A 23,677-nucleotide genomic window follows, 5' to 3' on the forward strand; every position below is an offset into this window, starting at 1 on the left:
AAATAGCTTTTATAACAGAAATTAGCCAGGACATACTGCATTAGTCCAGAAACATTTTCCAAACAATCTGATTGGCAGTGCTAAGCCTTTATATTTTAAGTCAGACCTTAACTTACCTGCAAAACGCAAATTCCTACTAAGTAGGTATTTTTGCTATTGCCCTAATACTAAATAGAGAAAACATAGGCTAAAAATTCCAGCCAAATATGGTAATAGTACACATGGTTCATGTACTGCACAACTAGTATGCTACCTCTGATGGTTTATAAGGACAATGGATAGGGAGATAAGAAGTAAAGATAGTTTCAAAATTCAAGTCACAGGCCATGGTATTTATACTCTGAAAAGCAGTTATTTCAAATTCTTTCATCTTATATACCTTTTATCCCCATAACTCCCAGCTAGCTGTTAGTTCATATCTTTTTTACTGAGAAAGTAACTCTCAAGACCTTATGATCAGACACACTGACAACAGAGTTTTTAAGGAACACAGATACTTCAATGATACAGGAAGGACACTTACAAATGGGCACACTAAAGCAAAAAAAGTTCATTTTCAAATGTACTATTAGCTGTCACACAAATGCCTCCTTACAAAGAATCACAATTATGTGAAAATCCTCCTCAGATTCCTAATGTTCTGAAGAAAATCGCTAAATTCCAAATCTGATCTGACCAATGGAAAAGGATTTTCTCTAAATTGGTATCAAGAGGGAAACTGAGCTTTGAACATCTTCATCTTGTGATTACAAATTCCCCTTCTCCCTTTACAGGATGTGATAGATATTTGCATAATTTGCAGATACATGCTTTGAAAATAACTCCCAAATGGGTTTTCTTATGCCACTAACCTTACTATAACAGTGTATTTGAGCTATATTATTAACCAATGGTGCTGCAAGAAGAGACAACCTAGATAAGCTTAAACCAGCTTCTATCAAAAAGATCCCTTAAAAGTTAATAAAGGATGTATTTTTTCCTTATAAAAAGAGGGGAAAGTGTGATATTAAGAATAATTTCATAAAATTTAAATAACAGTTCATATGTACATTTCCAAAGTGTTGATTTTTTTTCCTTCTATCAACTCTGTAAGTCATTTAATATTTGGGTTTATAGGCATGGGAACGATTTCACACACAATACATGTTCTCAAAGATTCTCCAGCTCTACTTTAATTAATCAGAATTTAAAATTCCCACCTAAGAGCAAAAGCATTAATTATTTTTGTTGCCTTTACCTAAATGGCACACAAACAACAGAAACTCATTTATTTTGAGCTCTTTCTTCACAACAAGGACAATTCAAATATGTAGTGAGACATCATAGTTACATATTTCAAACAGAACAATCTCTTTCATTATTCTATAAATTTGCTAAGTAGATAAGTTGGCATTACTGAATTTTACTTCTGAGTAAACACAGATCTAAAATGTATGTTGCTACTATTTCAGAATAATTGTAAAGGGATTCTGCCTTTAGCCAAAATGGAACTCATACAATTATTATAATCATAGACTTTATATATATGTATGTGTGTGTATACACACACACACACACATATGGGGGAGAGCTTATTTTTCTATAATGTGAATTTTGAAAACAGGTAATTTAAAATGAACTACTGAAAGTGTTGGAACCAAAAGAGGAGAAGCAGGGAGATACAGGAAGAAAATTAAAAGCTTGCCCATTAGAGAAAGAGGGGCAAGAAGCAAAATAAGATTATTTTCTAACAATACAGATAATAGTACCTAACTATAAAATTCAAAACTAGTTCCACTAATAAAAACTTAACAAGACTTATATTGGAACAATATACTTATACAAATAAAAGCTTCACATATGTTAAATGTTATAAACATTATATATATTAGTGTATCTCTACATACTTTTAAAATGAGAATGCAGATTAACAAGACATCTTCCAGCAATTTAAATGGAAAATGAAGCTTATGTACTTTTCTACATTTATCATATTCTTAAATTGGTATTAGAAGGGAACGGAATGGAATGGCATGGCAAGGAACCATCTGTGCCTTGAGGGAGATAAATCAGGATTTTGGGGAAAGAGGGTGGCATAAGTGTGTGTGTGTGTGTGTGTGTGTGTGTGTGTATTTAATCATCTTCCCACCTTCCACTTCCCTGGTCTGTGAACTATTTTCCTAAATGGTAAAAAGTAGCAGCTTCCTTTACAACATAGGCTGTTAAAACACTTAACTGATTATAATTTTTAATAATTATGATATTTTACATAAGAAAAAGATCAGCTATAAAGAGGAATAAAGAGAAAAGATATACGAATAGAAGGATATACATGAAATAATAGGAGTTGGTGTTTTTTTTTTACTAACTTCATTGTGCTTTTGCTGTAACTTCAAAAAGTTTTATAATGAACAAGAATAACCACAGTAATTACAAAAACAAACAATGCTTTAGTTTTAAAGGGCTATGTAAAGTACAGCATTATAAACTAATTCAAGAGCTGATGACTTTTTCATATTCTGTTTGAGGCTTTACAAATTCTAAAAGACTAATATAGAGAACTAATAACACTTAGATTTAATTTGTTTGAATTCTTTGATTTTTATTAAGATTACAATGACTACATCTTAGATTTGCAGGATTTCAATTAATATTGAAATAATAGCCCTCCGTATTAGGCCTGAACAATCCAGTCAAATCAGGAAACAGATGTGTCCTCTCATTCTTCATATACACTCCCTCCACAATTTAAATGATTAATTCGATTAATTTTAGAACAAAGGTAATCAAAATGTCAAAGTAATTTAGTGTTAATTTTTTAATATTTTAGTTTGAAAGCCAAAAGTCAATTTTCATTCCTACTATTGCTGGACCTAACATCAAGCTAGATAAGGATAATCCGTAACAAAACATTTTCTTGGAAACTTTTTCACTACAAGTTTAATCATTAGGTAAGATGCAGGACCTTATATTTATTTCATATTTGATTTTGACCTCATTTTTTGATTTAAAAATATTTCTAGGTTATTTTTATATGCATAATAAATCCATTTATTCAGGCTGAATAGTTTTTAATTGGTAGAGTCTCATAATGTAGTCAAAGTTGGCAAAGTGGTTAAATTGAATATGTGGGTAATGATGACCAGATTTTTCTTCAGAAGGATACGATTTTAAAAGATATTATGAATACACTGATAATAAACATTTCTTATTTTGAGAATTTATACTGAGCCCAAGAGATAGTCATTAAACACAGGCAATATTTAGAATCTCTTACTATGAGAAGTTTATGCACATTTCTAGATCCTAAACTGTATGCCTAGATAATAATATCTTTCCATTTTTCACAAGGTGAGCATATTTTTAAAGTAAACAGAATTTCTCAAATATTGGAAATAACTTGAAAAAAAAAAAAAGAGGAACTGTATATTATGCCTTCTGGAAAGCATCAGTTAATACTTACTGGACACAGCAGAGAAACCCTTAAGCTGGTTGTAGCTATTTCACTGTCTGGATCTGCGGTCAATTTCTCTTTAACTGATATTCATTGAAGAGAAAAGAAACAAACAAATAGAATAAGTTTATTAAAGATACTTCACTGACGCAACATTTAAAAAATGGGGAAGTTAAATGAGGAACCTTTAAAAAAAGGAACTAAAAAATAATATGTTCAACTGTTTTTCAATCAATTGAACAGAAAAATAAAAACTAGATAGCCTATGATTTCTAAAATAAGCAAAGGAAGGAAAACAATTGTTCATCTATAGACTGACTACTTTTCCTATGAGTTTCCAGGAAACTGGAATATGGAAACTGGAAACTGCAATAACACGGAAATTTCTGTAGCAGGTTGACATATTCAACTGATGGCAGACCCTTTTACTTTTATAATTCTAAGATATTGGATGAAGATTTTATTTTAAACCATGACTAATATTATTTTGGCTCTTCTATTTTAAAGTAAATTAATGAACAGCAACTATAAAAATAAAATTTATGAATTATTTGAAAGCTCATATAATAAACAGTATTTTTATTATAACAGAATTGTAACTTTAAATTATGAAAAGAAAATCTTTAATTGCTTTTTCTGCCATATAATTAAGATCTACATTTATTTATCTATAAACTCACTGGACTATCTTGAACAAGTCAATCCACTTCTCTAATACTAATTTTACATATAGCAAAATAAAAATCCACACTAGACAACCTCTAAGTCTTGTAATTCAAACTTTCTATGGTTCTTAAAAGAGAGGAGGCACTAGAAATTTTATCTTTTATTGGCTATTCTGTACTATCCTTCAATCTAATACAACCAGGTTCTTTGTATCTGGAAAGCTGAGGCATCTGTTACCTCTGAAAACTTCAATCAACAAAGCATTATAGATAAGACTAGAAATAGTCTTTCAGATTAGATGTTTGCTGTGCTGATAACCATTTATGAAAATTAAAGAGGCCTGCCTTTATTAAATATGGTGACTTTACTGTCTGGATTTTTTTAGATGGTCCAAATCTTGGATAGTCTACCCAACTATTCCATAAATCAGTGATTCTCAACTAAGACCCATCTCAGAATTATCTACAGAGCTTTCTGATTTATAATTGTACCTAATACTAAATCCACTGAACCAGAATGGAAAAGAGGGACTGAATGAATGTGAATGCAGATGCTCCAGATGTGATTCTGATGCAAGAAAGAAAAAAAAAAAATATATATATATATATATATATATCATTTAATGGCCTGGAAATTCCAAATTTTCAAAGTATATATATTTCACAGACTGCCTCTCACAATTGAAAACGCCTAAAACCCTTGGTTGTTAGTTTGGAAAATACAGTTATCACACTTTATGCATTATAATTAACACCACATTTAAATTATAAAAAGTATGCCTTTGCCATTACAGATCCAATCTTAGTCAACCCTTTGCCGTAAAGATATTTTTAAAGAACAGTATCTTATTAAAGGCAACACATAATTGCTAAACAAAATAAACATGCGAACAGAATTCTAATGTAATTAATAACGATTGTGCATGCCTTCACCAATGCCTTCACTAACAACCCCACCAAGCATCCACCCACACATGCAGTGATGGGGGACAGTAAATCAATTTGGGGCTTTTTGTCTACTTAAATTTTCACTTAAATGAAGCATAAACACTGGTTGTAATTCAGCCTAAAGCAAAGCAAAGTTCAAACTTTAATACTTAGAGAAGAAATTGAAATAAAACAGACAACACGAGCAGTGATTAAGAGCACAGGCTCTAGGTCTGACTCTTAACTCAGGCTCTTTAATAATTATAAACCTTAGCCAAGGTTTCCTCTATGCCTCAGATTCATCATCTGGTAAATGGGAATAAGAACAGTACCTCCAGGGTTGTTTAGGGATTAAATAAATTAATACACACAAAATGCTCAAAAATAATCTGACATATAGTAAAAATACTCAATGAATGTTATCTTTTATTACTTAAAAATAAAATGATTTGTGTGTTCATTTTCTCTTTAGAGTTGGGAGAATTTTCTGGAATTATTTTAAAATCAGCTCATCAATTTCTATTTTTAAAAACCTGCTGGAATTTTGATTAGGACTGCACTGAATCTATAGATCAATTGGGAGAGAACTGACATCTTAAAAATATTGAGTCTTCTGTTCCATACACATGGATTATCTTCCATTTATTCAGGTCTTTTAATTACTCTCAGCAATGTTTTGTAATTTTCAGGATACAAATCTTCCACATATTTCATGAGATAAATCCCTAAGAATTTTGTGTTTTTGGACCTTACTGAAAGTTGTTTTGTTTTTAAACTTCCATTTCTGATTGCACTTTGCTAGAATTATACCTATTTTTTGTACATTTACCATATACCATGCAACCTTGCTAGACTCACATACTCTAGTAGCTTTTATGTCAATTTTCTGGGATTTTTCTATGTTGACAATAACATCATGTGCAAATAAAGGCAACATTATTTCCTCATTTCCAATCTTTTTTTTTCCCTTGCCTTATACTGGCTAAGATCTCCAACAATGTTGAACAGTAGTACTGAGAGCAGATATTCTTGCCTTGTTCCTGATCTTAAGGGTGAAGCAGTCAAGCCTTTCACCATTAACTATGATATGAGCTGTAGGTTTTTTCTAGATGCACTTTACCAAATTGAGGCAGTTCTCTTCTCTTTCTATTTTGCTGAGAGTTTTATCATGAAAGGATGTAGAATTTTGTCAAATGCTTTTTCTACATCTATAGAGATGCTTATATGGTTTTTCCTTTTTAGTTTGTTGAGAAGGTGAATTATATTGATCGATTTTCAAATGCTGAATGAATCTTGTATGACTGGAATAATCCCTATTTGGTTACCATGTATTATCTTTTTATATACTGGACTTAGAATGGTCAAAACAATTTTGAAAAAGAAAAACAAAGCTGGCGGACTCGTACCACCTGATTTGAAGGCTTACTTATCAAGCTTAGATCAACAGTGTGGTATTGACATAAGGATACACACTTCTATAAGAAAAATATAAGAAAATGTCGGTGACCTTGGGGTTAGACAAAGATTTCTAACTATACAAAAGCCATGAATTATAAAAAGAAAAAAAATTGATAAAGTAGGCTTCATCAAATTTAAAACTTCTCCTCTTCAAAAGACACTGATAAGAAAACAAAGAGGCAAGTCACAGAGTGGGAGAAAATATTTGCAAAACACATGTAATTCCTTAAGTTTGTCCAGAATATACAAAGAACTTTCACAATTCAATAGAATACCAATTACCCAATTTCAAAATTGGGCAAAATATTTGAACAGATACTTGACCAAAGAAGCTATAAGGATGGCAAATATGCACATGTTAAAATAATTAATGATGTTAATATTTAACACCATTAGTCATTAGGAAAATGCAAATTAAAACCAGAATGAAGTACCAACCCAAATGGCTAAAATCAAATCAACCTGATAATACCAAGGCCTGGTGAGGAGCAACCGGAAATTGTATACAATGCTGAAACAAATGCAAAATTGGTATATCTACTTTATATGAAACTGCCAAACTGTTTTCTGTACATTCATTATATGACCCAACAATTCCACTTCTAGGTATTTACACAAAAGAAATGAAAAAGTGTCCACAAAAATGGTACATCCATATGCAAAATGCAACTGTTTACAGCAGCTTTATTCAAAATAGCCCCAAACTGGAAATGATCCAAATGTCCATCAACTAATAAATTAACAAACTATGGAACAGACAAATGGAATACTACTCAGCAAAAAAAGTACTATGAAAACATGAAATTAAATGATAAACCTTCAAAGCATTACACTAAGTGAAAGAAGCCAAAGGTAAATACAAAAGGCTACATACTGTAGGATTCCACTTATCTGACATTCTGGAAAAGGTACAGAGACAGACATCACATTAATGGTTAACAGAGAATGGAGGGAAGGGAATTGGGATTGACTGCAAAGGGCCATGAGGGAACTTTCTGGAATGAAGGAAATGTTCTATATTTTGATTGTGGCTGTAGTTTTATGATTGCATACATTTGTCAAACTCATCAAACTATATACTTAAAGGGGGCGAGTTTTTACTGCTTGTAAATTATACTTTAATAAACATGATCAAAAGAAAAAAAAGGAAGGGAAGGAAGGGAAAAAATTAAAAAGCATATTAAATTTAATCACCAGAAAATATGGAAGAAAAATAAAATACCTGAAACAAAGTACTTAACATTCATGAGCAAGGGAGTAAAAAACAAAAACAAGACATATAATTCATATAACTCATCTTGCTGTCTTAAACCATGACATGGTAAGTCATCTGAGAGTTAACATTTTCTTATGTCATTGTGATTTGCAGTAGAAACAGTATTTTATTATATGACCTATAATAAAATTATAGCTAGTCACATTTAAAAATTTATTTTGTTTTTGATCCCTGTTGTCATGAACTAAGTCTATCCACTAGCCATAGGTGGCTATATTTAAATTTAAATAAAATTTAAAATTCAGTTTCTCAGTTGCTCTAGCTACATTTCAAGTGCTTAACAGCCACAATTGGCTGGTGGCTACCATATGGAACAGTGCAGAATACAGCATTTCCACCATCACAGACTGTGCTAATAGTACTGTTCTGGGGATTTTAAAAAACAAAAAAACAACTCTATTCTCCATTAATATCAGATTATTTTATATTCAGTCTTTTAGAATCTTAAAGCTGGAAACAAGTAAACATATCAAGTCCCATGTTTTGTTTTATAGGCAAGAAAACTGAGGCACCAGGTCCTAATTTTTACTCTAGATCTCTTTTCATCAGTTTACTGTGACAAAAATTTGAGGGTCTACTATGTGCCAGACACTGTGTTAAGTGCTAGGAATTCAAAGAAAAATAAGATTAAAATTCCTGTTCAAGTGTGATTGTGAAGACCTTGTGGATCACACCCCCTTTATCTAGTGTATGGATGAGTAAAAAAATGGGCATAAAAACTAAAGGACAAATGGGGTGGGATGGGGGGGATGATTTGGGTGTTCTTTTTTTTTATTTTTATTTTTTATTCTTGTTCTGGTTCTTTCTGATGTAAGGAAAATGTTCAGAGATTGTGGTGATGAACGCATAACTATGTTATACTGTGGACAGTGGATTGTATACCATGGATGATTGTATGGTGTATGAATGTATTTCAATCAAACTGAATTTAATTAAAAAAAAAAACAAAAAAACTAGATACAGAATTAAAAAAAAAAAAAGAAAAAAAAATTCCTGTTCAAAGAAACTTACAGTCTAGCAGAGTGCATAGAAACTCAATGAAATCATCTCTTAAATGTGCTCTGATGAAACTATTTTCAGGATGCTAACTGAAAAACCACTCCTCCACTCTGAGGTGCTAGGGATGCCCCCTAGAAAGTGAAACAAGAAGGTTGAACTGGAGTCAGACAAAGAAGGCAGCAGGAAGGTTCTGAGGTATAGAGAATGTTGGTAAAGCACCAAGGAAAAGACAAAAAAAAATTCCAATAATTTTTGGAGTGTAAAATATGAGAAGAGTGAATACAGATGGGGCTGGAAAGTAACAGACAGATGTCATGTCATGGAAAGCTTTATATAACTGCTACAGAAGTTGGAGTTTTTATCCCATTAGTTTTAAAAAGCCATGGAATGGCAAGATTAGCTCTGTATAAATCCCTTAAGGTGCTACCAGAGGAGAGATTTGAAGAGGGGTCAAGAAAGGAGGGGTAGATATTTGAGAATAGTTTTTTTATAAAAACAAAGGCAGGATATGTGGGCTTAAACCAGGGCAGTGATAAAAGAATACAGAGAGACAGGTTTGAGAAATATTTAGGCTGTTAAGTTTGACAGAACTTGGTGAGTTCAGATTTAAATAGGTGAATTTTAGGAACCACTGGATGTTTAAGTGAAGGCAGTTAGCTATAGAAGTCTGAAACTCAAGGGAAAGATATGTATTTGGGAGTTGGTGCTAGTAGAAGAGGAGAGAATTTCAAGGAGAAAGTGGCTGGTATCAAATGCAGCAAAAATATCCAAGATGAAAACTGAAAAGGCATACTTCAAATTTGGCAATCAGGCTGTCACTGGTGATATCTGCAAGAGCAGTTTCAGTGAAATGATGGGGGTTAGTGAGACCACGGTAGGCTGCACCAAGGAGGTAGAAGTATGTGTGGATGCTCTTTCAAGAACTAGGATAAGAATAGGAGGGACACAAACCTGTATCTAGAGAGGAGCTTGTTTTCCTTTTTCAAAAGGAAGGAGGGAATTGACACGGAAGGCTGAAAAAAAAATGCCTATAGAGAGGGAAGAACTAAAAACACAAGACAAAGAGCAGCAAAATGAGGGAGCCACGTATCGTAATACCGTTTACTAAGCATCTCTACCTGGATGTCTCACAGAAATTTCAAACACTACAAGTCTAAGACTGTACTCTGAATGTCCCCATGCAACCTCATCTTTTTAATATTGGTTTTCATTTTAGGAAATGGCACCACCATGTAACCAAGTGCTTTATTAAGAAGCCTAAAAGTCATCCTTAATGCCTCCTTTTGCTTCACTCTCCACAAATAACGAGTCACCATTTCTAGCCTTCAATACTTCTCAAACCCATCAACTTGTCCCCATTTGCATTCTATCACCTTAATCCAAGACACCATCATCACTTGTCTAGACTACCGCCAACAGCTTCCTAACTGGCCTCAGTGCATCAGCCTTGCCTTCCTTCAATTCAGTCCTCAGTGTGATATTTTTATTGTCAAACATGATCAAGTCACTACTCTGCCTAAAACGCTTCAATGGCCTTCTATCACCTAAATGAACCCGTCCTGCAGCTATCTCTCTGGCCACTCTCCCTTTTCTCTCTCCATGCCAGCTCTACTGGCTTCTCCCTTGGCACACTCCCTTCCACTCTTGGGGCTCAACCCCTCTTCATCCTTATAATCTCACCTTAAACATCACATCATCAGAGAGGACTATGTTCCTCTGCTGTACCTCCAAAGAGTTCCCTGTCTTTCTTCTTCAAGGCACATGTCACAACTGTAATTCGTAAAAGACTTGTATGATTACTGAATGCCTGTCTTTGCCACTGGATTGTAAGCTTCTGAGGGATGCAGAGACAGTATGTGTCTTATTTAATGCTATATTCTCCTGAAACACAATAGTATCTCAATATAATTTCTTAAATGAGTAGAATAGATGAATAAAAGATTAACCTTGAGCAGGAAAAGGGACATTTCCCCCCGAGACTGAAGGGAATGAAGCAAAGATGCATACAAGTATAGATATATTGAAAAGTAGTTATGATAGCACAAAGACTGGGGAAAAAATGGGCAGTTTAGAGAATTCATATCTGGTAGCCTCAATTTTCTTGCATCAGCAGTGTGCTGAGAGAAGGGACAGTGTTTGAGAAGACTGTGGCCAAGGTTTGAAGTGATTGTTGAAGGGGACAGAGGAAGAGGAGAGAGGGACCTGACCAAGTAAAAGACTATGAAGTGATGTTGAGGCAACAACCCTACACAAAAAGTGAAACCACAAGATAAAATGCAGGAATCAGAAAACGGTATTTCCTGTTTAGTGAAAAGCGTAAATACTACCTACTAATTGATTAATAAAATTTTTCCAACAGAATTTATTGATAAGACAAAAAAAAAAAAAACCTTAGTAACTAAGACTTAAGACAAAAAATGCGGATAAACTGACTCTTCAAAAATATCTGAAATACTTGCCAATATTTTCTTCTGTCAAGTCATTTTTTAAAATATCTCTTAATTAGAGATTAATTCATCTCTTAATGTGTTGGTAAAGTTACTTTTTATAAATATAAATAGTATGAAGGCTACCAATAGTATAAAGGTTGTCTTAAGTCAATTAGAACAAATTTCTTATTGGTGGGATCCAAATTAACATTCCATTGGTGCCCCAGGCCAATAATTAAGACAAGACATAAATACCACAAAAATCCCACCCAATCTGAAACTCCTCTCCACCTCCAGTACTACATCAGAGTTGAAACCAACAGTTTTTGCTCCTTAATAGTAATTGTGCTGGTTTGGATGTATTATGTCCCTCCAAAATGCCATGTTCTTTGATGCAATCTTGTGGGGGGCAGACGTATTAGTGTTGATTAGAACTTTTTGATTGTTTCCATGGAGATGTGATTCAATCAACTGTGGGAAAGACCTTTGATTGGATAATTTCCATGGAGGTATTACCCCACCCATTCAGGGAGGGTCTTAATTAAATCACTGAAGCCAAATAAAAGAGCTGACAAACAGAAGGAACTCACTGCTGCAGCCAAGACAGACATTTTGAAGATGGCTGTTAAAAGCTGAAGCTCACATTTTGGAGAATGCCATTTTGAAACACAACCTAGGAGCAAGCAGACACCAGCCATGTGTCTTCCCAGCTAACAGAGGTTTTCCGGACGCCAATGGCCTTTCTCCAGTGAAGGTACCCTATATTGTTGATACCTTGCCTTCGACACATTATGGCCTTAAGACTGTAAATTTGTAACCAAATAAACCCCCTTTATAAAAGCCAATCCATTTCTGGTATTTTGCATTCTGGCAGCATAAGCACACCGGAACAGTGGCTCACAGTGGTTCCTTGGAGAAGGTAATTCCAGGCTCACCTTCCCACTCTCCCTGCAGATGGTGCTACAGTGACAAACTGGAGAAGAGTAATGAGCTGGAGCAAAGACAGCTTGCTTCATATTATTATTTCATATAACAGCTTTACCTGTCTTATTTCTTGTATTCCTTTCCTCACACAGGCTCACATAACTCCACAATGCTTTCTAATTAGATGAGACCCTAGCACTATGTGGCAAATACAGAAGATTCTCAGTGGAATGAATAGAAATGGGCTGCGGCAAGGTTGTGAAAAATGAAAAGTTCTTCTCTTTGCACTCTTCTTAAAGGTAGATCTCTGTCCCTTTTTTTCTTTCAGGATCCCCACTATCTCCTCCTTCCTTGCCAGAGGGTGCCCCCACTCCTCCAGCCCCACTGTCTGTCAAGGAATGCCTACAGAGGCATTAGTCAGAAATGTGCTCCCCTCCACTAAGGATTATCTGCATTTTAAAAGGGCCCTTTTAATATAGAAAAAAAATCCTTCAATGAACTATTGGGGACATACTGATATGCAAAGGTATGGAAAACAGGTTCAAGAAAAAGATAAAAGCTATACCACAAAGGGAAGTGAAAGTAAAGTCAGCCTTATTACCTTAGTTCTTTCTACTAGAGTGTTCCTAATCCCAAATCTCATAGTGAGCTTTACTAATCAACTCACATGAAGGATCCTTACAGGGTAGCTGTCTTTAAAAGTTTTGTTCCCTTAGCACCCACTCTCCACCACCAAACCCATTCATGAAGGATATACCTCTCACAAAGAAAAGAATAGAGAAAGAACTTAGTTAACCTCTTTGGAAAGGCCACTGATCTCTGGCCTTACCTCTCAAAAACTGAGGCCAGAATGGCCAATTTGCAAATCTTACTGCAACTCAAATTCAACATGTCAAAATGAACCATCCAGTAATACACACCTACAAACCCAGACCCGGGAGAGACAAGTCACATGGTTCAAACCTCTTATTACAGAATATGAAACTAAGAAGAGTAGAGTGATTTGTCCAAGGCCACCTGATTAATGGCAGAGCCCATTCATTACTATTTTTATCACCGCACTGACTCTCTTTATACTTTGTTAATACAGGGTTGTAGTCATCTTATAATCCTGTACTCTTTTTTCCTGGATAAACTTCAATCTAAAATAATTCTCTTGAAATATATGTATGCCAAGATTTCTTTCCCATCTCCTAGAAAGGGAAAACAATTATTTATTTTATGATGTTTTAGTCAAATATTCTCCCACGTTCATGTACTGAGTTTACAAAGTTAATTTGAAGACCAGTAAAATGGATTAAAAAATATAGGTCATGACAAAGATATTATAACTACTACTGGGACTTGTTTTACTCCAACAGCAAAACATGTTCTCAGTGTTTTCAATCTTCTATGACCAGCTCTAGTAAACAGACAAACCTTAATATTTCTTGAGCTGTGAAAATACTACTCTAACCTTTAAAAAATATTTCAGCTGCATAAATGAAATAAGTTTATTATACGTACTTAAAGCTCTAGAATGATCCGGATTCCTTATTCCCTTTGCTCGTAACCTCTGAAGAAGAACTGTTGAGGACAACTGTTTTACAAGATATACTGCCATGGAATAGTTCTGGAAAAAAAAAAAAGATGTAGAAAACAAACAACATATGTAAGTAAATAGTACATCTATTTTAATCCCACACTGATAGGGAAAAGAAAACTGACGATTGTTAAAACACCTATTGTGTGCCAAGCACCATCTTAGGTGTTTTCATGAACAGTAATTCATTTAATCTTGACCAAAAAGCTGATGAGGTGATCATATACCCACTTTTATGAATGAGGAAAGTAAAGTGCAGAGAAGCAAAATAACTTGCCCTAATTCTACAACTTTCAAGTAACAAACCCAGGTCAGTCATGCTGCTGTATTACCTAACTACCTATATACTTGAAGCTCATCAATTTAAGGTACTTAAAATAAAAGGACACTGTTAAGACTAAATATAACCGAGGGCTAATAAGACATTAAAGTCATCACAAACCATATTTCATGGATAACATACATCTAAAACAGTAGCTGTTAAAAACTTACAAATGAGATAGGCTTCCTAACATATCCAAATCTATATCTTTTAACCTCCCCTCTATGCCTTCAACTAGTTCTTGAAAAGAGCCTATAAGGGCCATTATCACTACAAAGTTCTTCAAGCAGTGGGAACATTAAAGAGGGTTTTCAAAGAGAAGCTGCTGGTTTAGCAAACAAATCAATAAATATCCATTACCAATAGAGGGACTACCTAGAGATGGCAGTGGGAGAAGGGGATAAAGGCAGAGTGAAGGGTACACTGTTGGATAAGAGTAAGAAAAGTGGGCCAAGGTTAATGTAGAGTGGGAGAGATCTAAATGAGATAGACCACTTTCCATTTGGTGTTGGGATCAAGAGGAAGATCAAGACTTTGAAAAGAAGGAAAAGAAAGAATAATTACTGCCATCTTGTGTTTTATAGTGACATAGACTTTTTAAAGCACTCTTAACATATACTATCTACTTCAGTTAAACCTCACATTTGTCTAAAAGAGCTGATAAAACCATGGCACAAAAAGATTATGTAGTCTGGTCATGATCATGCAACTGCCTGGTTACACAGCAGGCAATAAGACCTAAGAGGAAACAGGAGGGATGTCAGAAGAATGGACTTAGTGACCAAGGTCAGTGTAATTCTCTACAGTTCTTGCTTTCACACACACTACTTGCTTTGAACCTCCTAACCCTACAGAATGCACATTCCAACTTTCAATTACTTTCACACTTTTGAAAATACATTCTCCTCTTTTGGCAACAAGAGAAAATACCCTACAGTACTCTCTGAAGATCAAATTTTCATTTAAAATTCAGAAACTTATCCATGTTCACATGCTGCACATTTTTCAGGGGAAAAAAATGAAAAGTAAAGAAAAGCTATTTTATTTTCTATGAGGAACTAGTAATTTTAAATATTTCCTAAATTATAGCACATATAACATCTCAATCTAATATAAAACTGAAAAGCTTCTTTTAGGAACAAAAAATGTGTTCACCTTTACTTCAAGAAAGATAAAAACTGGAGAAATGCTAATTAACACTGTGAAATCATGTACTGACAGCTTGAATCTTCTGAGCCAGGAATTACCCTAAGGATATTCATAAATATTTAAGAAATGATCAAGCAGAAATCACAACTACAAGTTCAGTGAAAAGGTAGGTTCATTCTAGTTGAAACATATAAGCAAATAGAGAAGAAAAAGTAACAAGAATGTCAGATATTAACAAATGCTACTTGTACTGATAACCTGGAATTCAATTTTACATTATATGAAAGTGGTTCAGCAGCAAAAAAATCCCAAAGCTAAATATTGGCGCAGTACCTCTTCTAGGTAGAATATATTATATTGCTACCTCTAACCCTGCAAACTAACTCCTACTATTGATAAATACTGCATCACACTGATGTTTCTGTCAAATGCTTTTTTCAAAAGTTTTCAAAATGGTCCAAGTTCATATGATACTTTCTCCATAATTAAAATGTAATCAACTCGAAAAAAGCAAGAAAGAGGAGGCAGGGCAAGATGGCGGACTGGTGAGCTGTATGTTTTAGTTACTCCTCCAGGAAAGTAGGTAGAAAGCCAGGAACTGCGTGGACTGGACACCACAGAGCAATCTGACTTTGGGCATACTTCATACAACACTCATGAAAACGTGGAACTGCTGAGATCAGCGAAATCTGTAAGTTTTTGCGGACAGGGGACCCGCACCCCTCCCTGCCAGGCTCAGTCCCGTGGGAGGAGGGGCTGTCAGCTCCGGGAAGGAGAAGGGAGAACTGCAGTGGCAGCCCTTATCGGAAACGCATTCTACTGATCCAAACTCCAACCATAGATAGACTGAGACCAGACACCAGAGAATCTGAGAGCAGCCAGCCCAGCAGAGAGGAGACAGGCATAGAGAAAAAAAACAACACGAAAAACTCCAAAATAAAAGCGGAGGATTTTTGGAGTTCTGGTGAACATAGAAAGGGGAAGGGCAGAGCTCAGGCCCGAGCTTAGGCCCTGAGGCGCATATGCAAATCCCGAAGAAAAGCTGATCTCTCTGCCCTGTGGACCTTTCCTTCATGGCCCTGGTTGCTTTGTCTCTTAGCATTTCAATAACCCATTAGATCTCTGAGGAGGGCCCTTTTTTTTAATCCTTTTTTCTTTTTCTAAAACAATTACTCTAAGAAGCCCAATACAGAATGCTTCAAAAACTTGCAATCTGGGCAGGTCAAGTCAAGAGCAGAACTAAGAGAGCTCTGAGACCAAAGGCAATAATCCAGTGGCTGAGAAAATTCACTAAACACCACAACTTCCCAAGAAAAGGGGGGTGTCCACTCACAGCCATCATCCTGGTGGACAGGAAACACTCCTGCCCATTGCCAGCCCCATAGCCCAGAGCTGCCCCAGACAACCCAGTGTGACAGAAGTGCTTCAAATAACAGGCACACACCACAAAACTGGGCATGGACATTAGCCTTCCCTGCAACCTCAGCTGATTGTCCCAGAGTTGGGAAGGTGGAGTAGTGTGAATTAACAAAGCCCCATTCAGCCATCATTTCAGCAGACTGGGAGCCTCCCTACACAGCCCAGCAGCCCAGAACTGCCCTGGGTGGACGGCACTCACCTGTGACATAGCACAGTCATTCCTCAACAGAGGACCCGGGGTGCACAGCCTGGAAGAGGGGCCCACTTGCAAGTCTCAGGAGCCATACGCCAATACCAAGGACTTGTGGGTCAGTGGCAGAGACAAACTGTGGCAGGACTGAACTGAAGGATTAGACTATTGCAGCAGCTTTAAAACTCTAGGATCACCAGGGAGATTTGATTGTTAGGGCCATCCCCCCTTCCTGACTGCCCAGAAACACACCCCATATACAGGGTAGGCAACACCAACTACACACGCAAGCTTGGTACACCAATTGGACCCCGCAAGACTCACTCCCCCACTCACCAAAAAGGCTAAGCAGGGGAGAACTGGCTTGTGGAGAACAGGTGGCTCATGGACGCCACCTGCTGGTTAGTTAGAGAAAGTGTACTCCACGAAGCTGTAAATCTGATAAATTAGAGATAAGGACTTCAACTGGTCTACAAATCCTAAAAGAACCCTATCAAGTTCAGCAAATGCCACGAGGCCAAAAACAACAGAAAATTATAAAGCATATGAAAACACCAGACGATATGGATAATCCAAGCCCAAGCACCCAAATCAAAAGATCAGAAGAGACACAGCACCTAGAGCAGCTACTCAAAGAACTAAAGATGAACAATGAGACCATAGTACGGGATACAAAGGAAATCAAGAAGACCCTAGAAGAGCATAAAGAAGACATTGCAAGACTAAATAAAAAAATGGATGATCTTATGGAAATTAAAGAAACTGTTGACCAAATTAAAAAGATTCTGGACACTCATAGTACAAGACTAGAGGAAGTTGAACAACGAATCAGTGACCTGGAAGATGACAGAATGGAAAATGAAAGCATAAAAGAAAGAATGGGGAAAAAAATTGAAAAAATCGAAATGAACCTCAGGGATATGATAGATAATATGAAACGTCCAAATATAAGACTCATTGGTGTCCCAGAAGGGGAAGAAAAGGGTAAAGGTCTAGGAAGAGTATTCAAAGAAATTGTTGGGGAAAACTTCCCAAATCTTCTAAACACCATAAATGCACAAATCATAAATGCTCAGCGAACTCCAAATAGAATAAATCCAAATAAACCCACTCCGAGACATATACTGATCACACTGTCAAACACAGAAGAGAAGGAGCAAGTTCTGAAAGCAGCAAGAGAAAAGCAATTCACCACATACAAAGGAAACAGCATAAGACTAAGTAATGACTACTCAGCAGCCACCATGGAGGCGAGAAGGCAGTGGCACGATATATTTAAAAATCTGAGTGACAAAAATTTCCAGCCAAGAATACTTTATCCAGCAAAGCTCTCCTTCAAATTTGAGGGAGAGCTTAAATTTTTCACACACAAACAAATGCTGAGAGAATTTGCTAACAAGAGACCTGCCCTACGGGAGATACTAAAGGGAGCCCTACAGACAGAGAAACAAAGAAAGGACAGAGAGACTTGGAGAAAGGTTCAGTACTAAAGAGATTCGGTATGGGTACAATAAAGGATATTAATAGACAGAGGGGGAAAATATGACAAACATAAACCAAAGGATAAGATGGCTGATTCAAGAAATGCCTTCACGGTTATAACATTGAATGTAAATGGATTAAACTCCCCAATTAAAAGATATAGATTCGCAGAATGGATCAAAAAAAAATGAACCATCAATATGTGGCATACAAGAGACTCATCTTAGACACAGGGACACAAAGAAACTGAAAGTGAAAGGATGGAAAAAATATTTCATGCAAGCTAAAACCAAAAGAAAGCAGGTGTAGCAATATTAATCTCAGATAAAATAGACTTCAAATGCAGGGATGTTTTGAGAGACAAAGAAGGCCACTACATACTAATAAAAGGGGCAATTCAACAAGAAGAAATAACAATCATAAATGTCTATGCACCCAATCAAGGTGCCACAAAATACATGAGAGAAACACTGGCAAAACTAAAGGAAGCAATTGATGTTTCCACAATAATTGTGGGAGACTTCAACACATCACTCTCTCCTATAGATAGATCAACCAGACAGAAGACCAATAAGGAAACTGAAAACCTAAACAATCTGATAAATGAATTAGATTTAACAGACATATACAGGACATTACATCCCAAATCACCAGGATACACATACTTTTCTAGTGCTCACGGAACTTTCTCCAGAATAGATCATATGCTGGGACATAAAACAAGCCTCACTAAATTTAAAAAGATTGAAATTATTCAAAGCACATTCTCTGACCACAATGGAATACAATTAGAAGTCAATAACCATCAGAGACTTAGAAAATTCACAAATACCTGGAGGTTAAACAACACACTCCTAAACAATCAGTGGGTTAAAGAAGAAATAGCAAGAGAAATTGCTAAATATATAGAGACGAATGAAAATGAGAACACAACATACCAAAACCTATGGGATGCAGCAAAAGCAGTGCTAAGGGGGAAATTTATAGCACTAAACGCATATATTAAAAAGGAAGAAAGAGCCAAAATCAAAGAACTAATGGATCAACTGAAGAAGCTAGAAAATGAACAGCAAACCAATCCTAAACCAAGTAGAAGAAAAGAAACAAGGATTAAAGCAGAAATAAATGACATAGACAACAAAAAAACAATAGAGAGGATAAATATCACCAAAAGTTGGTTCTTTGAGAAGATCAACAAGATTGACAAGCCCCTAGCCAGACTGACAAAATCAAAAAGAGAGAAGACCCATATAAACAAAATAATGAATGAAAACGGTGACATAACTGCAGATCCTGAAGAAATTAAAAAAATTATAAGAGGATACTATGAACAACTGTATGGCAACAAACTGGATAATGTAGAAGGAATGGACAATTTCCTGGAAACATATGAACAACCTAGACTGACCAGAGAAGAAATAGAACACCTCAACCAACCCATCACAAGCAAAGAGATCCAATCAGTCATCAAAAATCTTCCCACAAATAAATGCCCAGGGCCAGATGGCTTCACAGGGGAATTCTACCAAACTTTCCAGAAAGAACTGACACCAATCTTACTCAAACTCTTTCAAAACATTGAAGAAAATGGAACACTACCTAACTCATTTTATGAAGCTAACATCAATCTAATACCAAAACCAGGCAAAGATGCTACAAAAAAGGAAAACTACCGGCCAATCTCCCTAATGAATATAGATGCAAAAATCCTCAACAAAATACTTGCAAATCGAATCCAAAGACACATTAAAAAAATCATACACCATGACCAAGTGGGGTTCATTCCAGGCATGCAAGGATGGTTCAACATAAGAAAATCAATCAATGTATTACAACACATTAAAAACTTGAAAGGGAAAAATCAATTGATCATCTCAATAGATGCTGAAAAAGCATTTGACAAAATCCAACATCCCTTTTTGATAAAAACACTTCAAAAGGTAGGAATTGAAGGAAACTTCCTCAACATGATAAAGAGCATATATGAAAAACCCACAGCCAGCATAGTACTCAATGGTGAGAGACTGAAAGCCTTCCCTCTAAGATCAGGAACAAGACAAGGATGCCCGCTGTCACCACTGTTATTCAACATTGTGCTGGAAGTGCTAGCCAGGGCAATCCGGCAAGACAAAGAAATAAAAGGCATCCAAATTGGAAAAGAAGAAGTAAAACTGTCATTGTTTGCAGATGATATGATCTTATATCTAGAAAACCCTGAGAAATCGACGATACAGCTACTAGAGCTAATAAACAAATTTAGCAAAGTAGCGGGACACAAGATTAATGCACATAAGTCAGTAATGTTTCTATATGCTAGAAACGAACAAACTGAAGAGACACTCAAGAAAAAGATACCATTTTCAATAGCAACTAAAAAAATCAAGTACCTAGGAATAAACTTAACCAAAGATGTAAAAGACCTATACAAAGAAAACTACATAACTCTACTAAAAGAAATAGAAGGGGACCTTAAAAGATGGAAAAATATTCCATGTTCATGGATAGGAAGGCTAAATGTCATTAAGATGTCAATTCTACCCAAACTCATCTACAGATTCAATGCAATCCCAATCAAAATTCCAACAACCTACTTTGCGGACTTGGAAAAGCTAGTTATCAAATTTATTTGGAAAGGGAAGATGCCTCGAATTGCTAAAGACACTCTAAAAAAGAAAAACGAAGTGGGAGGACTTACACTCCCTGACTTTGAAGCTTATTATAAAGCCACAGTTGCCAAAACAGCATGGTACTGGCACAAAGATAGACATATAGATCAATGGAATCGAATTGAGAATTCAGAGATAGACCCTCAGATCTATGGCCGACTGATCTTTGATAAGGCCCCCAAAGTCACCGAACTGAGCCATAATGGTCTTTTCAACAAATGGGGCTGGGAGAGTTGGATATCCATATCCAAAAGAATGAAAGAGGACCCCTACCTCACCCCCTACACAAAAATTAACTCAAAATGGACCAAAGATCTCAATATAAAAGAAAGTACCATAAAACTCCTAGAAGATAATGTAGGAAAACATCTTCAAGACCTTGTATTAGGCGGCCACTTCCTAGACTTTACACCCAAAGCACAAGCAACAAAAGAGAAAATAGAGAAATGGGAACTCCTCAAGCTTAGAAGTTTCTGCACCTCAAAGGAATTTCTCAAAAAGGTAAAGAGGCAGCCAACTCAATGGGAAAAAATTTTTGGAAACCATGTATCTGACAAAAGACTGATATCTTGCATATACAAAGAAATCCTACAACTCAATGACAATAGTACAGACAGCCCAATTATAAAATGGGCAAAAGATATGAAAAGACAGTTCTCTGAAGAGGAAATACAAATGGCCAAGAAACACATGAAAAAATGTTCAGCTTCACTAGCTATTAGAGAGATGCAAATTAAGACCACAATGAGATACCATCTAACACCGGTTAGAATGGCTGCCATTAAACAAACAGGAAACTACAAATGCTGGAGGGGATGTGGAGAAATTGGAACTCTTATTCATTGTTGGTGGGACTGTATAATGGTTCAGCCACTCTGGAAGTCAGTCTGGCAGTTCCTTAGAAAACTAGATATAGAGTTACCATTCGATCCAGCGATTGCACTCCTCGGTATATACCCGGAAGATCGGAAAGCAATGACACGAACAGATATCTGCACGCCAATGTTCATAGCAGCATTATTCACAATTGCCAAAAGATGGAAACAACCCAAATGTCCTTCAACAGATGAGTGGATAAATAAAATGTGGTATATACACACGATGGAATACTACGCGGCAGTAAGAAGGAACGATCTCGTGAAACATGTGACAACATGGATGAACCTTGAAGACATAATGCTGAGCGAAATAAGCCAGGCACAAAAAGAGAAATATTATATGCTACCACTAATGTGAACTTTGAAAAATGTAAAACAAATGGTTTATAATGTAGAATGTAGGGGAACTAGCAGTAGAGAGCAATTAAGGAAGGGGGAACAATAATCCAAGAAGAACAGATAAGCTATTTAACGTTCTAGGGATGCCCAGGAATGACTATGGTCTGTTAATTTCTGATGGATATAGTAGGAGCAAATTCACAGAAATGTTGCTATATTATGTAACTTTCTTGGGGTAAAGTAGGAACATGTTGGAAGTTAAGCAGTTATCTTAGGTTAGTTGTCTTTTTCTTACTCCCTTGTTATGGTCTCTTTGAAATGTTCTTTTATTGTATGTTTGTTTTCTTTTTAACTTTTTTTTCATACAGTTGATTTAAAAAAGAAGGGAAAGTTAAAAAAAAAAAAAAGAAAAACAAGGAAAAAAAAATATGTAGTGCCCCCTTGAGGAGCCTGTGGAGAATGCAGGGGTATTCGCCTACCCCACCTCCATGGCTGCTAACATGACCACAGACATAGGGGACTGGTGGTTTGATGGGTTGAGCCCTCTACCATAAGTTTTACCCTTGGGAAGACGGTTGCTGCAAAGGAGAGGCTAGGCCTCCCTATGGTTGTGCCTAAGAGCCTCCTCCCGAATGCCTCTTTGTTGCTCAGATGTGGCCCTCTCTCTCTAGCTAAGACAACTTGAAAGGTGAAATCACTGCCCTCCCCGCTACGTGGGATCAGACACCCAGGGGAGTGAATCTCCCTGGCAAAATGGAATATGACTCCCGGGGAGGAATGTAGACCCGCCATCGTGGGACGGAGAACATCTTCTTGACCAAAAGGGGGATGTGAAAGGAAATGAAATAAGCTTCAGTGGCAGAGAGATTCCAAAAGGAGCCGAGAGGTCACTCTGGTGGGCACTCTTACGCACACTTTAAACAACCCTTTTAAGGTTCTAAAGAATTGGGGTAGCTGGTGGTGGATACCTGAAACTGTCAAACTACAACCCAGAACCCATGAATCTTGAAGACAGTTGTATAAAAATGTAGCTTATGAGGGGTGACAATGGGATTGGGAAAGCCATAAGGACCACACTCCACTTTGTCTAGTTTATGGATGGATGAGGAGAAAAATAGGGGAAGGAAACAAACAGACAAAGGTACCCAGTGTTCTTTTTTACTTCAATTGCTCTTTTTCACTCTAATTATTATTCTTGTTATTTTTGTGTGTGTGCTAATGAAGGTGTCAGGGATTGATTTAGGTGATGAATGTACAACTATGTAATGGTACTGTAAACAATCAAAAGTACAATTTGTTTTGTATGACTGCGTGGTATGTGAATATATCTCAATAAAATGAAGATAAAAAATATATATATATAAAAAAAAATGTAATCAACTCATTAAGTGCCCTTTATACCAGTATCTAAAATATTTCTCTGCAAACAACATGAGTTTAATAAAGGCCGAATGCAGTGTTTACGTTAAGGTGGGATAAGAAGTTACAATAGTTCACTTATTTCCTTCAGGCACTGTACTAGCTCTTCTACTCATTTCA

General features: G+C 36.1%; 1 protein-coding gene across 2 annotated transcripts in view; it reads right to left on the minus strand.

Moving 5' to 3' along the window:
- Positions 1 to 23,677, minus strand: part of PIAS1 (protein inhibitor of activated STAT 1) — a 142,374-nt gene that overhangs the window by 16,046 nt on the left and 102,651 nt on the right. For both annotated transcript variants that reach the window (XM_037833578.1, XM_037833579.1), the window contains exons 7-8: positions 13,618 to 13,723; positions 3,443 to 3,516 (exon numbers count right to left, since the gene is read on the minus strand). In XM_037833578.1, coding sequence (XP_037689506.1) covers positions 3,443 to 3,516; positions 13,618 to 13,723 — 180 coding nt within the window. The remainder of the gene's footprint in view (positions 1 to 3,442; positions 3,517 to 13,617; positions 13,724 to 23,677) is intronic.

Source organism: Choloepus didactylus, chromosome 4, assembly GCF_015220235.1.
Source record: "Choloepus didactylus isolate mChoDid1 chromosome 4, mChoDid1.pri, whole genome shotgun sequence".
In the NCBI taxonomy this organism is placed as follows: domain Eukaryota; kingdom Metazoa; phylum Chordata; class Mammalia; order Pilosa; family Megalonychidae; genus Choloepus; species Choloepus didactylus.